The 15,038-nt window shown below is 47.0% G+C and overlaps 1 protein-coding gene across 1 annotated transcript in view; it reads left to right on the top strand.

Moving 5' to 3' along the window:
* The window catches only part of XKR6 (XK related 6), a 291,759-nt gene that overhangs the window by 264,328 nt on the left and 12,393 nt on the right, over positions 1 to 15,038 (top strand). The window contains exon 2 of the mRNA XM_045011091.1: positions 2,209 to 2,405. Coding sequence (XP_044867026.1) covers positions 2,209 to 2,405 — 197 coding nt within the window. The remainder of the gene's footprint in view (positions 1 to 2,208; positions 2,406 to 15,038) is intronic.

Below are 15,038 nucleotides of genomic sequence, written 5' to 3'. Positions count from 1 at the left end.
GGAGAGCGAGCAATGGGGGGATAGGGTGAGGGGGGGGGCTCAGAAGGGGCGGGACAGGGGTGTTTGGTTTTGTGTGATTAGAAAGTTGGCAACCCTACTTGAGCTGCCTGCACACTGCAGAACGACAGAGCTTGGACCCACATCACAGCAAGACTCGGGCTCTAACTCCCCCTCCCACCGCAAGGTCCTAAGACCTGGGTACTTGCTGACCTGAGTCAGACTGATTTGTGTGTGGATGGAAGGGACCTTGGGCCCAAACGTGAGTCAGGAGGCCAGGCTTCGTGTGCTGTGTAGACACACCCTCTGAGTGCCCCCCTCAGGCCCCTTAGACCTCATGCCTTTGCCTCTCCTGAGGTGAAATTCTTCAGTTTTTCCCAGGCTTCTGTACCCTGTCTATCAACCGACCTTCCCCTGCACATCTGAGTTCTGGCACCAGCAGTTCTTCCCCTTGGGTGTCTTAGATCAGTGCTCTGCAGTGACCATTGTTGTCTATTTTAGCAGTAGGAACAAATCGCTTAGATTGTTGGCGGGAAACGGCTGTTCAAACAACCAGCAATCTGCACACGTCTTACTTAGAGGGTCGCCAGCCCCTGACAGGAACCTGGGCAGGCCCTACCTTCTTCAGATCCCCACAGAAGGTAGCTGTGTCTCCAAACAACTACTATCCCCCTCCTCTGTCCCCTGTGAGTGTTCCTTTTAAACCTGCCACGGTTCTTTTCCTCTTCTGTATTCGGGGGGCCTTTTCCTGTCCTGGCTCTTCATCTCTTAACAACTCTCAGAAGTGCTGAAAATGGCTTATGTTTAAGCCATTTTTTCCCCTTCCTGCTTGTTTTTCCCTACAGCGCCCTATAATACTAACCAAAATATTCACACAATAAACATCTCCTCTCAGTAACCAGGTCAATATACAGAATTCACCAATTATTACCAATCAGCTCCAAATCTGTCACACAGTCCTCCTCAAAAAAAAAAAAACCCAAAATTACTTCCACTACTATTCTCTCTTCAAGCATTTGGTTTCCCTTCAGAGGGAAAAGAAACACTCCTGAATTCACCATGGTCGGAGTTCAGTCACAAAACATATAAAGAAGGAAAAGCCCCTTTCAGATGGCACATTTCAAATGACCGCAAGAGCCACTGTCGAGTAGTTTATAATCTGCATTTTGTTTTTAATGTTTTTTTTTCTGCTGAATCTGTCTAAGACCAGGGTTGGCCAGTGGAGTTCTACAGCGTGACTTGCGGCCGCTCTCACATTTATCATGGAGGTGCAGCCTGCTTCAGATCTAGGTCCCTGGATGTGATGCTATGTCTTAATCCAAAGCTGTGTCTTGACCTGAGTTCCCTGGCACGCTCTGACCTGTAGTCTTTGCAAGCCACTCCTCTGAGTTAAAGGTGAATGCGGCTGCACGCTGCTCCATCCAAGGGAAATTAGGTTGGCTCATTGGGTTCTTGGGAAGCGTCTAAGGTGGCTTTTAGTCAGCAAATATTAGGACTTGCCTGCCTGAAGAGAAGGGGAGGATTCTGCCAGGACTATTCTATTCTGTTCTCATTCTTATACTGCCCCGGTCACTCTAGTATCTGAGCACGGCCAGCCGGGCATTAAATGATGTGATTAGCTTTTGCCACGTGTGATTTCCTCTCTCGCACTTTTCTCTCCAATGGGAAAACTGCGTGAGGTTTCTTTTTTGCTTGTTTGTTTGAATGGACTTATTCGGGAGTGGTTTATTTTATGTCTGCTGGGCTGGGCGCTGGCTACTGAAGTCTTGGCTGTACAGAAAGCGGTGATGTCTGAGGTGGTTTTTAGATCTTTTTATTTATTTATAATTGGAGATATACCAATCTCCTAGAACTGGAAGGGACCTTGAAAGGTCATTGAGTCCAGCCCCCTGCCTTCACTAGCAGGACCAATTTTTCCCCCAGACTCCTAAGTGGCCTCCTCAAGGATTGAACTCACAACCCTGGGTTTAGCAGGCCAATGCTCAAACCACTGAGCTATCCCTCCCCCCACTCTTGTGGGAGTTCATTTGAACCGGCCCCAGAGAAAGCTCTACATAGAACACAACTGGGTATCTAAAAAGCTCTCCCTCCTGCTCTGAGCTATTATCCTTTACTGGCCTACTGGCTCTAATTCCGTTGGTTGCTATTTGACCCCTCTCAGCTGCTGTTGCCAATGACTGATGGTCGGCTTGTTCCTTCCCTGTGCTGCAGGTATATCCGAACCATGTACCTGGGGATCCAGAGCCAGAGGCGGAAGGAACACCAGCGGCGCTTCTACTGGGCTATGATGTACGAGTATGCAGACGTAAACATGCTGCGCCTCCTGGAGACTTTCCTGGAGAGCGCGCCCCAACTGGTGCTACAGCTCTGCATAATGATCCAAAAGAACCGTGCAGAAACATTACCATGTAAGTGGCCCTCGTGCCCACGTCCATTTTCTCAGCCTCTGTTGGATGTTTTGTTGACCGACCGCACTACATAACCTGTCGTGTAAGGTGCTGGCACTTTGGACAGAATTCGTTTCAGCTCCATGCTGCACTTGCTCAGTAAATTTCTGCTCATGCTGCTGGAAAAAATACTCTGCTACTTCAGTCTCTTATAGACCAGCATGGTCGTGAGGAATGATCACAAGGCTGGGCACCAGGAATTCCTTAGCTCTGCTCCGGGCATTGCCACTTACTTGCTGTGTAGCCTTGGGCAAATCACATAACCTTTTCCTGCCTCAGTCTTCCCGCATAAAACGTATCTGCCTCAGAGGGGTGTTGTGAGGATTAACTGGTAAATGTTTGTGCCGTGTTTGGACTGTGTAAAGTGGCTATATAAAGTACTATGTTTCATAGATACAGACAAGGTGGTCATCCTTAAAAAGTCAACTTTTGCCATGAATTCAAACACGCTTTTTGGTACCACAGTTTTGAACTAGTCTAATACTAGGGGAAAACTGTATTATCTCAGACACCATGTGTGCTAACCATCGGTAAGTGCTGCCATTTTCATGCCAAGCGTTGTATATACAGGCAGCAAAACCTGTCTTAAGCAACACTTAATAGCCTTAGTAGATGCAGGACCAAATTCACCATTGGCATAAGTGGTTCAACTCCATTGACCAGTATGCTGCATTGAGTGGGCTGCATGTTTTGCTAACATTTGCACTGCAAAGCTTGGTGAACGAGGAGTTTGCTAAGCATGCCACATTGCTTGCTAAGGTACAAGATTGGCTGGCACTTTCTCAATCCAGTTGTATACACCTTTTCCCCTCAAGCACATTACCATGGAAAAATAAATGAAATACAAAGAGAAACCATCAAGGAAGTAACATCCAAGATTTGTTTTAGAGACAAAAACCAAAGGAAAGGGAGGTAATATTAAAAAGTGACTGTGTAGAAAAGGTCACCGTCTTGCTCAATGTATTGGCTCCCTGTGGATTTTTGACTCCTATCTGCTGACTACAGTTTTTTACTGCTGTTAGTGCTGCAGACTCAAGCCACCTCTGGGAGGGTAAACTGGGTTTGATTCTGCCATGGGCCCATAAACAAAATTGTCAGCAAACGCCCCTGTTTCCCCCTCCCATTCACATGGGAGGTGATCACTTACTCCCAAATCTGTGTGGCTTTTTGGGAGCCATGCTTCATCATCCACACTTGGATTAGTCCTGTAGGCTGTGAATCCACTGGAAATCCCGACTCAACCCCTGTGTACCCCTGACAACATACGTGGAAGGATTCTCTCTCCATGCTGTCCTAAGATCCACCTCCTCCTTCTCTGAAATGGCCATCTAGCCGGATCAGCTGCTCAGCCACGGCTGGAGTCTGGCCTCTTGTTTTGGTAAGTCATTTCTGAGCCATATAGGAGGGAAGGCAGCTGGTTCCAGGTCCCTCCATGGCCTAGCCACACCCTTTTCTCTGCACAGGGCTTTAGACAGATGTTGCTATTTTCAGAGTCCCTTTTTAGTTCATAGCCTCACTAGAAGGCTGCCATTCTGTAACCCACCCTATTATGCCTAAGTAGCCTGGCAAAAGTGGGGTGACTCTTCCCTATTACTGGTGCAGCAATACCTGAGCGTAGTGGAGGAGGCAGCAGTAAGATCAGTGCTAAATTCTCTGTCTTTCAGGCTTCAGCCAAACCATTGGTACTACTTGAAAGTGCCACTGTACTCTGAAAAGTGCCTTCTAGAAACGGCACTGTGGGCTTATGGCATTTCCAATGACTCCATATCAGATCTACCTCTTTTACAACTACTGTAAAAGCATGCTTTTTCTAGCTTCCAACCTTACATGTTTACCCGGGAATCTGAAAGTCAAGCTGGGTTATGCATCACTAATAATCAAGGAATTTCAGGCTAAATCTCAGTTTCAGCAAAGTTAGTGTCAAACCCCCGTAGATTTCAGTGAGACCAGGATTTATCCCTTAATGAATGATGAGGTTGTTAATGCAAGAGTCTGAAGAGATTCTGGCTCACTCTCCGTTAGCTGTGTTGACGGTACAGTGCTAATGACAGGCAAAGGCAGTAGCAACTAACTGTAGTCAGTAGATAGAGCAAGCAGGTATGACTGAAGACACATTGGGAAGGGGGTTTGACACTAAATTTTCTGAAACTGAGATTTAGCTTGTAATTCCTTGATTATTGGTGATGTATAACCCAGCTTGCCTTTCAGATTCCCGGGTAAACATTTGAAATGCCATAAGAACAGAACCCCACAGTGCCCTAAGATTACACCTCTACCCTGCTATAACGTGACCCGATATAACACAAATTCGGCTATAACGCGGTAAAGCAGCGCTCCAGGAGGGGCGGGGCTGCGCACTCCGGCGGATCAAAGCAAGTTCGATATAACGCGGTAAGATTTTTTGGCTCCCGAGGAGAGCGTTATATCGGGACAGAGGTGTATTATGGTTTTTGGCTCCTACAATGATGGGGTCTCTATTAGCACCTGGATGGATGAATGGATAAAGAGAAGATGTTGACATTTCTATCTAGACACTTTCCAAGCAAATCTGCACTTAAGCAATTTTTATATTTAATTTCTCATGTGGTTCCTCTTGACTTAATAGGATTTAAAGAAACCACTGATGCCCTTCCATTGATGTCATGAGTACTTTGTGTAAACTTTTTGCTGGGAATTTGTCTGACCAAGGCTACTGTATTCTATACAAGTAGGACTGTATGTCTATTGAGGGTAGCCTTATCTTGCAAAACTCTGGCAATTGCTGCTGTTAATCCAAAAGGAGATTTTCAGTGTAAACCTTAATTTTGCAACACCCTGTTGAAATCTATGGGACATTATGTGGTACGTGCACTATACTTCTCCTATAATAAATAGTATGTAACCTAATGTGTATTTAAGAAGTGAACAGCAAGAGTTACAGCAAGTGCGTGGTCCACTTTTCAAACTGGAATGCCAAAAGTTAAGGCATTTAAATGACTACTTAAGCATCTAAACTGCGGGTATGTCTTCACTGCAGAGTCAGCCCAGGTGAGCTGCACCCGGATTAGCCTAGCCCAGGTGTGTGCAGCCACATTGCAAAGCCCTGCCCAAGTTACTGAGGCCTGATCGATACCTAAAACTTAGGTCGACCAAAGTACCTCGCTCAGGTCTGTGAAAAATTTTGCTCTGCATGCGGTACTTAGGTCAATCTAACCCCACAGTTGACCTGGCTACTGCCTCTCTAGGGGGTTGATTCACTACAGTGATGGAAAACCCCCTTCTGTCGCTGTACTGTCTAAACTACAGTACTACAGGAGGGTTCCTGCAGTGGTGCTGCTGTAGCACTTGTAATGTAGACACCCTAAGTGTGCACAGGTGCTGCACTCCCCCGGGTGTCACTGGGACTTCTGGGGGCATATCCCATGGTTCTTTGTGCTGCAGTCGGCTGAGCCGCTCTATCATTCTTTGCCAGTGAATTGTGGGCGAACTTGTCTGTCCCTCTGGACACACGGTGGGAACAGAGGGAAGGCACTGGAGGACTGTACGCACTTGAGTGATGTAGCCTGTATCCTCGCCGCAAAGTGAGCGGTTACCAGCCTGAGTGAAAGCAGCTCCCGGGCTCTAATGTACATCCCCAGCCGGGCCCGTTAGCCTGGGTCGGAAGCACCACTAAAGGTGAGAGGTTTTCATGTGTGGATGACAGGGAGGTTCGGGGCAACATCCACGTAAGAGCTGGTACAGAGCCTGTGCCGGTATAGCTACGTTGACATAGCCCCATAGGATAGAGTCAGTGCACACCTACAGCAGGAGTTTTTCTGCTGCCACCCCCAAATGAGATTAGCTATGTCAACAGAAGCATTCCTCTCTCAGCATAGCTGCAGCTACACTGCGGGGGTTGTTGGTATAGCTCTGTTGGCCAAGGGTGTGGTTTTTCCCCTGCCCCTGACTGACATAGGTTAGCTGGTATAAGTTCTAAGTGTAGACCAAGCCAAAGTTAATTCTGCGGTAAAGCTATATTCTTGCATGTTTAGACTGGAGCTGCGTGAATTCTAGATAAAGCGTTCGCAAACTTACTTTTCCAAAAGGCTGTTCGCATACCTTGTCCTTCCCTCTTTGCAAACAGTCGTGTGACCGAGGCTTTGTTCACATGAATGTCTGGATAACAGCGGTTATTTGTAAGTCTTCATCTGTGCTGGCAAATAGCCACATTTGCTAGTCTCTATTCATTCTTTGCCAGTCCTCATTCTCCCGTTGAAAAGTTTCAGTCATCCTGCCAGGGTGTGGTAACCATGCCATGTGACTTAGAATCATAGAATATCAGGGTTGGAAGGGACCTCAGGAGGTCATCTAATCCAACCCCCTGCTCAAAGCAGGACCAATTCCCAGACAGATTTTTTACCCAGTTCCCTAAATGGCCCCCTTGAGGATTGAACTCAGAACCCTGGATTTAGCAGGCCAATGCTCAAACCACTGAGCTATCCCTCCCCTCACAGTGTAGACTGCAACCCCCTCCCCCACAGCAGTGAGTCACGGAGCTCTGACCTGAGACAGGTCAACTGACCTGAGCTTATGCTTCAGAGCTAGAAATAGCAGTGTAGATGTTCCCAGTGAGACCCACCATCCTCACCGGGTTTCAATGTCCTCCAGGACAGCTGTGGGTGAGATTCTGTGGCCTGCGTTGTGCAGGAGGTCAGACTAGATGATCATAATGGTCCCTTCTGACCTTAAATTCTATGAGTCTATGAGCTGCACTGATCTTTTTAGCCCTGTAATGCAAGCCCCACCAGCCCAAGTCAGTTGAGCCAGGCTCTGAGACTCGTTGGCGGGGGTGGGTGGTGGGGGATTGTGCAGTGTAGACGTATCCTTTGGTAAACTATAACACACAATAATGAATAGTGGCACAGAACAATTTACGAACTATCCAGAGGCTGAAATGTATTGGCTTAGACTAGTTGGTAAATTCATAGAACAGGGAATACACTGCCAGAAAGCAGGATTTGTTCTGGAACAGGCCAGATTTGTGATCTCAGAACAGGCCAAATCCAATGGATAATTTGCAACCAGCTCTATTTAGTCGCCAAGGTCCTTAAATTCAGCTGTGGAGACCTAACTTTGGACAGCCAAGTTTGAAAATGAGTTAACTTCTTGCTGTCGGGTGGGATTTTCAGAAATGTTCAGGATTGGCCTAACTCTGTTCCCACTGAGCACACGATAAAACTCTCACTGTGTCAATGGGAACAGAGTTAGGCCGACGACTTTTGAAAATACCCCCCACAAACAGCCAAACACTAGTAGACACTCAGAAGCAAGGGCTGTGCAATGCCCTCTTGTAAGAAGGAGTGAGCGTGAAGGTGAATTACATTAAATAGATGCTGAAAAATGGCAGACGTCTTTGTGCAACAGTCTGTCTTCCGAACCATGCTCAAGATCTGGTTTGTGACAGGATAAAAAAAATAATCTGGTGAACTCCAAGAATGCGTTAAAAAAAAAAAAAAAAAGGACCCAAAAACCCATTCTGCATCTGCAAAACTAATGCATCTCCGCGACTTTGCTCTGCTAAATCATCCTGATTTATGCAGGTCAACCCATAACTAAGGAAAGCTGGATATAGAGGACCCCATAGATTACCCTTTCTATTCTAGAATTAAGATCCAATGGATCATCTGTCTCTTCCAGTCCAGGATTGTCAAGGTGTCAAAGCTGGCTTAAATAAATCACCTGCTTTTCACAAGCAGAACCCCCCCATTTTTCTTACTAGAGCATTTTCATGGGAACCTGCAAGAGAAAGGTGTCTTTGTGTACAGGAATTTTTGTATCCCACAATTCTAGAGCATAGAAACTAGTGATGGAAAAGCCCTGTCAGATCATCCAGTCCATCTTTCTGCCAATGCAGGATTGTCCTCTTGTCCTATTTTCTAATGCTCTCTATAGATGACATTGCTTTTGGTTGAGCTGTATGAAAGCAAGTAGGGAAAAAGTCACAAAACATTGCCTGGGGTTGAAAAGATACTCCTGGTGCCACTCTGAGGGTCCTCCCTATAAAGTGACCCACCTACCAGCAGCCCCGCATGTTTCTCCTTGCAGGAGTAGGTTGGTCATATGTGCCATGAGTAGAGAAGCAGGTCTTTGTTGCAGGATAGGGTGGAGAAGAGGCACCTGGTATAGTCGGTGGCATGCAAAAGGGTGGGAAAAGTGGGGGAGGACTCACGGAGGACTCTTCAGTTTTGATAAAAATCAGTGCTGAAGATTTGCTCTGATTCAACGCAAATTTTCCATAACGAGCTAAGGACCCAACCCAGCAAAGCCCTTAAGCATGTGCAGAACGTTCAGCACACAAATAGCCGCGTTGCAAGGCCACTGGTGAGCTAAAAGCTACACACGGGCATACGCGCTTTGCTAGATGCGAGTTTGTTTCCTGGTCCCCTGCCCAGTTACCCAGGCAATAACGACTGAGAGCTATTTGGTGGCCTGTTTGGAATGAGCGGTTTGTCTCAGTCCGGTTCCCAGCAGTCAGGTGTCCACATCAAAAAGCCATCAGCGCCGCTGGCAACGGGCATGAAGGGTGCTCTGCTCGCTCGCTCACTCTTAGAGTACGTCAGGCCTGAGGCACGTTGGCTGCGAGCAGCATGGGGGAAGCTTACATTGCTGCGCTGCTCCGATTCTGTGGATAAAAGGCCAATTAAGTCAGTGGGAGTCTTTCCGTTGATTTCAATGGGCTTTGGATCAGTCCCCAGGGCTGTCACTTCAGTCCTCAGGGCTACCAATCCAGCAGTTTTCTCCACCACAAATTCGCTTTTCTTTCAGCTCCAGTGAGGACCCTTTTGCTGAGGTCTCACCTCTTGGTATCAAGAATATCCCACGTGACCACAGATTAAAGTGACACCTCCTTTACAGGAAAAACAACCGCCACATGCGATGAAGTGAGTGAATTCTGTAGCGGGGTTTGTAACTATGGCTCTTGAGACCAATCGTTATTAGCACTTTACATCTTCAAAGCACTGTGCAAACATTAACTAGGCGATGCTCACTCTGAGCAGCATACAAAGAGGGAACTGAGGCATAAGGAAGTGGAGTGATTTGCCCAAAGTCCCACTATGGCAGATTCACGATTAGAACTCGGAAGTGCCTGGCTACGCTTCCAATATACAGTCTACTGTGCCTGCTGCCTCTCATTGGTTGGTAAAGTATCTGAACATTAATCTATTGGAATCCACCACTTGCTCTAGAAAGTGATTCTAGAAAGCGGGTCTGGTATTCAGGTCAGTCAACCAGTAAAGCCTGTTACCCTGGATAAGCAGAGAACCCATCTTTACTAAGGAGATGTGCAAAACGAGAACGCGTCGTATATTTCTGTGACTGCTGCCAGCCGATCAGCAAAGAATTCAAGTTGCAACGATTTGGCTTGAAAACGATCCAGCTAAAATTGACAGAATATTCAACAAGCGATTTCGGAGACATGCTCGGTTGTTTGTGCAGTTGGAAAGTTTTGGGGGAGGAGCCTGATCTCTAAAGTGCCACAACTGTACTGAGCTAGTGAAGTCTGTTGCCGAGATGACTTTTGTCCCAAATGGCAGCTGATGATTTCATTCTCAGGGCCCTCTCTCTACCTTCATGTTTTCACATGGGCACTCGCAGATGGGAACGCTCATCTGACACAACCATTTCCCTATTGCAGAAGCCAGCTGACGAGCCACTCAAAGGTGCAATGGATATTTGCAATAGGGAAACTAATGCATGTTTTGATCTCTGTAGGACAAGCCTGTCTGCCACATGGGAAGGTGACGTTTGTTAACATATTGAAGATCCAGTCTCAAACTCTGTCCAGTACACATGTGAATTTCTGGGAAGGCAAAAGTGCTGGGAGAAAAATCAAGTATGACTTTACTCTAGATGATCTAGTGGAGTTGAATTTTGGTCTGATCTAAGTCACTTAAACCACTGCAGAGTGTATTGTGCACTGAAAAAAAAAAGGTTCATAATGTATCTTTTGTATTTGATTTCTATAGTGCCTTTTGCTATTAGATTGCAAGACAACACCTGCTGCACGAAGTAAGGCTTAGTCACTGTGTCACAGTCCTCACAGCCATACTTTGCCAGTCTTATTTAATGATTCCAGCTGTATGTACCGTTGCACAGGTGTTGAGATACTCCTTCCTTCTTCTTTGCAGGAAACAACTCCCCTTACCTGCAATTACACTGAGACATTGCACCAGCTCACAAAATAAAAAAGATTTATAAAGGGTAAGGTGACGAAGGTGAGCGTTGCTGATGTGTGTCCTCTAAACATACTGAGGGAAGCACAGTTACATTAGCCAATGAGTGTGAATCACGTCGTTTGTTTCTGAGATTTCTTTTAAGTGAGCTGAAAGCATTTCCAGGACCATGTGGCTGAAGCAGTTTCTGTAATAGGCATTAATCCTTTCTGTACCTCTGGCCAACCTCCAAACAGAGGCATCCTCTGGGTCTGCATTCTATGAGCATGTCCACACTTCAGCCCTACCATAGGTCAACTTACAGCCATTGCAGTAGTTACTGTCCACACGACCCTCCTTCTGTTGGCGGTGTGTGGCCTCACCAGGAGCGCTTCCACTGATTGAAAAGGGGCAGTGTCGGGGGCTGAGAGCCAGGACTCTCAGCTCTCCGCAGCTCCTCTTTGGGAGCTCAGCTGTTCTCCAGGGTGTAGGGAGCCTCCAGGCAGCAGGAGTGGGGAGCTGGGAGAAGCCGGGCTCCAGCAGTCCCACTTTCTTGTCAGTTTCACGGCTCCAGCCCGTGTAAGTAACGCAGTGTTACGCTGACACCCTAAGCACACCGACATAAGCCCTACGCCTCTCGTGGAAGTGGAGTAGTTATGTCGGTGTAGCGGGGCACTTACATCGGCGGGACAAGGCTGGCATGCGTACGCTGACATAATTAGGTTGACGTAAGCTGCCTTATGTTGACCTAACTGCAGGGCCGCCCAGAGGATTCAGGGGCCCCAGGGTGTCTTCCCCGGCACTTCGGCGGTGGGTCCCGGGGCGGAAGGACCCCCCGCCGCCGAACTGCCGCCGAAGACCGGGAGCGGAAGAAGCTCTGGGGGCCCGGGCCCCGCGAGAGTTTTCTGGGGCTCCCGGAGCAAGTGAAGGACCCCGCTCCAGGGGCCCCAAAAAACTCTCATGCGGGCCCCTGCGGAGCCCGGGGCCTGGGGCAAATTGCCCCACTTGCCCCCCCCCAGAAGGCCCTGCCTAACTGTGTAGCATAGGCCAGGCCTACCTGTTGATGTTTTGTGGGAAACCTTGGCATTCCCTTTAAAATAAATAAATAAAAGCAGTTATGTGAGGTTGGGGTGTTTAGCAGCAGGCAGAGGGTTAATTTACTTACATGTCTGTATAATGCATTCACCGAGAGTGTGTTGCTTTTCCCCTCTACTGGTTAGCCCACTAGAGGATAATGGCCTCCTACTGTTACCAACTAATGGAGTTACTCCTTTAGCTCAGGTAGCACAGAGCTTGGCTGAAGGCTGCAGCTTCGAACCTTGGTGTGAGGGGGAGGGGGTGATTACAATTACTTATAGAAATAATCCACACTAGCATTTCTAATAAATAACTTGTTTTAAGTGTAAATGCTGCCCCATTATTCAGAGTATAACAGGCTGCGCTCCTGTCACTCTATGCAGTGCAGATGAGTGCTTCTAAGTTGCTTTGGTAGATAGTTAGACCATACCAAGCTCTATCCGGGCCAGGATGTTATAACAAATCTCAAGTGTACAGTAACTTCCTTTCCCAACCACCCTACTCTCGCCACTCCCCGCTCCACTACATAAGATCACTGGGCTTGTGGTTCTCTTTCTAGTTCTGCTGAAGACTTTCTGAGTGACTTTGGGCCTGTCACTTAGGCCAGCATTTTCAAACCCGCATGTCCAAAGTTAGTCACCCAAAGCCATATTTAGGCACGTGAGGTATAGACAAGCTTCAGTAGGAGGCGAGATTGAAAAGATTGGGCCCGTTTGATGAGAATATCCAGAGTTCTCCTAATCCATATAACCAACGTTTTGGAAGGGGTGCTAAACCTCATGCTTCAGGGCTTAAGCCAATCTCTAACTATTAGAGAGTATTAGCAGACATTGGGGGTGGGGGGGCAGGTTGCCCCACATCTGCCAGCTGCAGGGTTCTTACATGTTCCTCTGAAGCATTTGGTGCTGGCCGCTGTCACAGACGCAATATTAGGCTAGATGGACCTCAGGTCTGGTCCAATCTGGCAATCTGCTTACAGAGGAGGCAGGGGAGATGTTAGAAACATATAAAATAATAAGCAAAGGCTATAGAGCACGTAAATCAGGAGCAGCTAGTCACCTTCTCTCACAGTACGTAAATGGTGCCTTCAGTTATAACCCTGTGCAGGACTGGTGTAGAGCCCTGCAGTGAGACTGGGATCCCGTGGGTCCCGCAGGACCCGCTGCCATAAGAGCAGGAGTGGGATTTTAAAACGTCCCATGCAGGGCTCTACTTTCAATGAAACTGAAAGGCAACATGATGAAAAGTGATCAAAGGAAATTCTTTTTTACACTATACATATTTAACTTGTGGAACTCATTGCCTGAAGTCCAAGAGCTTGCTAGGTTTCTAAAAAAGGATTCAGAGTAGCAGCCGTGTTAGTCTGTATCAGCAAAAAGAACAAGGAGTCCTTGCGGCACCTTAGAGACTAACACATTTATCTGAGCATAAGCTTTTCGTGGCATGGCAACCCCCATTTTTTCATATTCTCTGTCTTCCTACTGTATTTTCCACTGCATGCATCTGATGACGTGGGCTTTAGCCCATGAAAGCTTGTGCTCAAATACATTTGTTAGTCTCTAAGGTGCCACAAGTAATCCTCATTTTTTTTAAAAAAAGATTGACATTTGTGTGAGCAATGAGAACATCCGAAGTGCATTGGACTGCTAACAAAATGTTTTAGGAAGGATATTAACCTTCCTAGTTTAGGACATAAACCAGCCACTCACTGACAGGGGTTAGAAAGGAACTCCCTGTCAGGGCAGGTTATTCTATAATTATCCACTAGGGGCTTGCTCTGAAACCTCTGGTCAGGCCACTGTCACATGCGCAGGTACTGGGCTATGTGGACTGCACAGGTCTAATCTGGCATGTTATTTCCTACCTTCCTATGCACACAAGTCTAACTGGGACACAGGTTGTTTTGTTTGTTTGTCCCATAAAGAAAGCAAAATGGTGGCTGGTAGTATCAGGAAATCATTGTAAGAGCACATGGTACAGGAATCAGTTCCTCCTACCCATGACCATTCAGCAATCGTTCACTGGCACTGAAATGTTTGCCTAACCTCCCACTTTCTTCACATGGAGTTCGTCAGTGCTCCAATCCTCTGTTATGCATCTCCAGCTCAGCAGGTTTCAAGCCGGGGGAAAGAATGCTGCCATGTTGGCTTCTGTCAAGTGGTTTTCGTCTCAGTTAAAGATTGAAGGCCAGATCCTCAACTGATGTACATTGGTGTAGTTTCGCTTAAGTCAATGGGGCTACTCCAACTCACACCAACTGAGGATCCAGCCCATAGCCTGCAAGGTCATTCTGCTGTCAGTTCAACCTCGCCACCCTCTGGGTCTCATGCGTTCATTTTGTACAGGGTACAATGTAAATGAATGCTGCTGAAAGCTGAATCCCAGGAGCCAAATTCCATCCTTAGTGTGAGCTCTCACAGTTCATGTGAGGGAGAAAAGATTAACTTAATATGTGAATGTGCTGCTATGCTGGTGACCAGGGTGCAAATTCAGACTTCCCCAAGCTGAAAAAGGCTGGGGGCACTATGAAGCAACATGCTAAACCTATGGGTTCAGGGTGGGAACATCCTTGTGTTGTCCGTGAATAATACCCCCATTTCATGGCTGATGATCAGAGCAGCCTTGACTGGTTCCTTAGAAAAGGTCTGTTCAGCTGCCCCTCACATGGGAGTGGAAAAGGAATGGGATCGGGGGAGTCCCTCAGTGCTCAACACCCTGCTCACAAAGACAATAGGGCTTAAAGAAGTATTTTCTACTTCCTCTCTGATGCTTTCAGGGAGTTGGATGGAGATTCATAGCACAGCTGCATATCATTTATCTTGTATTAATGATCCATTTAAAGTAGAGCTGGGCCAAAAGCGGAACCTGAGATCTGAGCCTTTTCTAATCTCCAAGTGGGAGTCGGGTGTTTGGATTCAAATCCCTGTAGCTGAACTCCTATTGGTTCTAGTTTGGATCCAAACCCAGAAACGTTCTATTTTCCAGACCCAATCTACTTAGCTCCCTGCAGTGTTCTGTCTAATCTATCTGGGCCTTTCCAAGGAACCGATCGTGATGTTATATGTCAAGTTCAAAGGCGCTCAGGACTCTCGCAAGAAGAGCTTGTGAGACCTTGGCCCTGCTGAAGCCAAAACCACAGCTAGACCCTAGTCTGCTTCAATCCGGAATCCAAATCCTAGCCTAAACCTGATCTGGATGAGTGATGTGAACGCCACCTCTTCGGCCCATCTCACGTTTAAATCACACTGCAATTTCTGAAAATTCCAGTATAACAAGTTGTTCCTTGCAGCTATTGCAGATCTTGGTTCCATAATTAGCAAACCGTTTTTCTCTCTTTTGCTGGTAT

Source organism: Mauremys mutica, chromosome 3 (genome assembly GCF_020497125.1).
Source record: "Mauremys mutica isolate MM-2020 ecotype Southern chromosome 3, ASM2049712v1, whole genome shotgun sequence".
In the NCBI taxonomy this organism is placed as follows: Eukaryota; Metazoa; Chordata; order Testudines; family Geoemydidae; genus Mauremys; species Mauremys mutica.
Note: the sequence above shows the minus strand (reverse complement) of the source record. Positions and strands in the feature narration are given on the sequence as shown.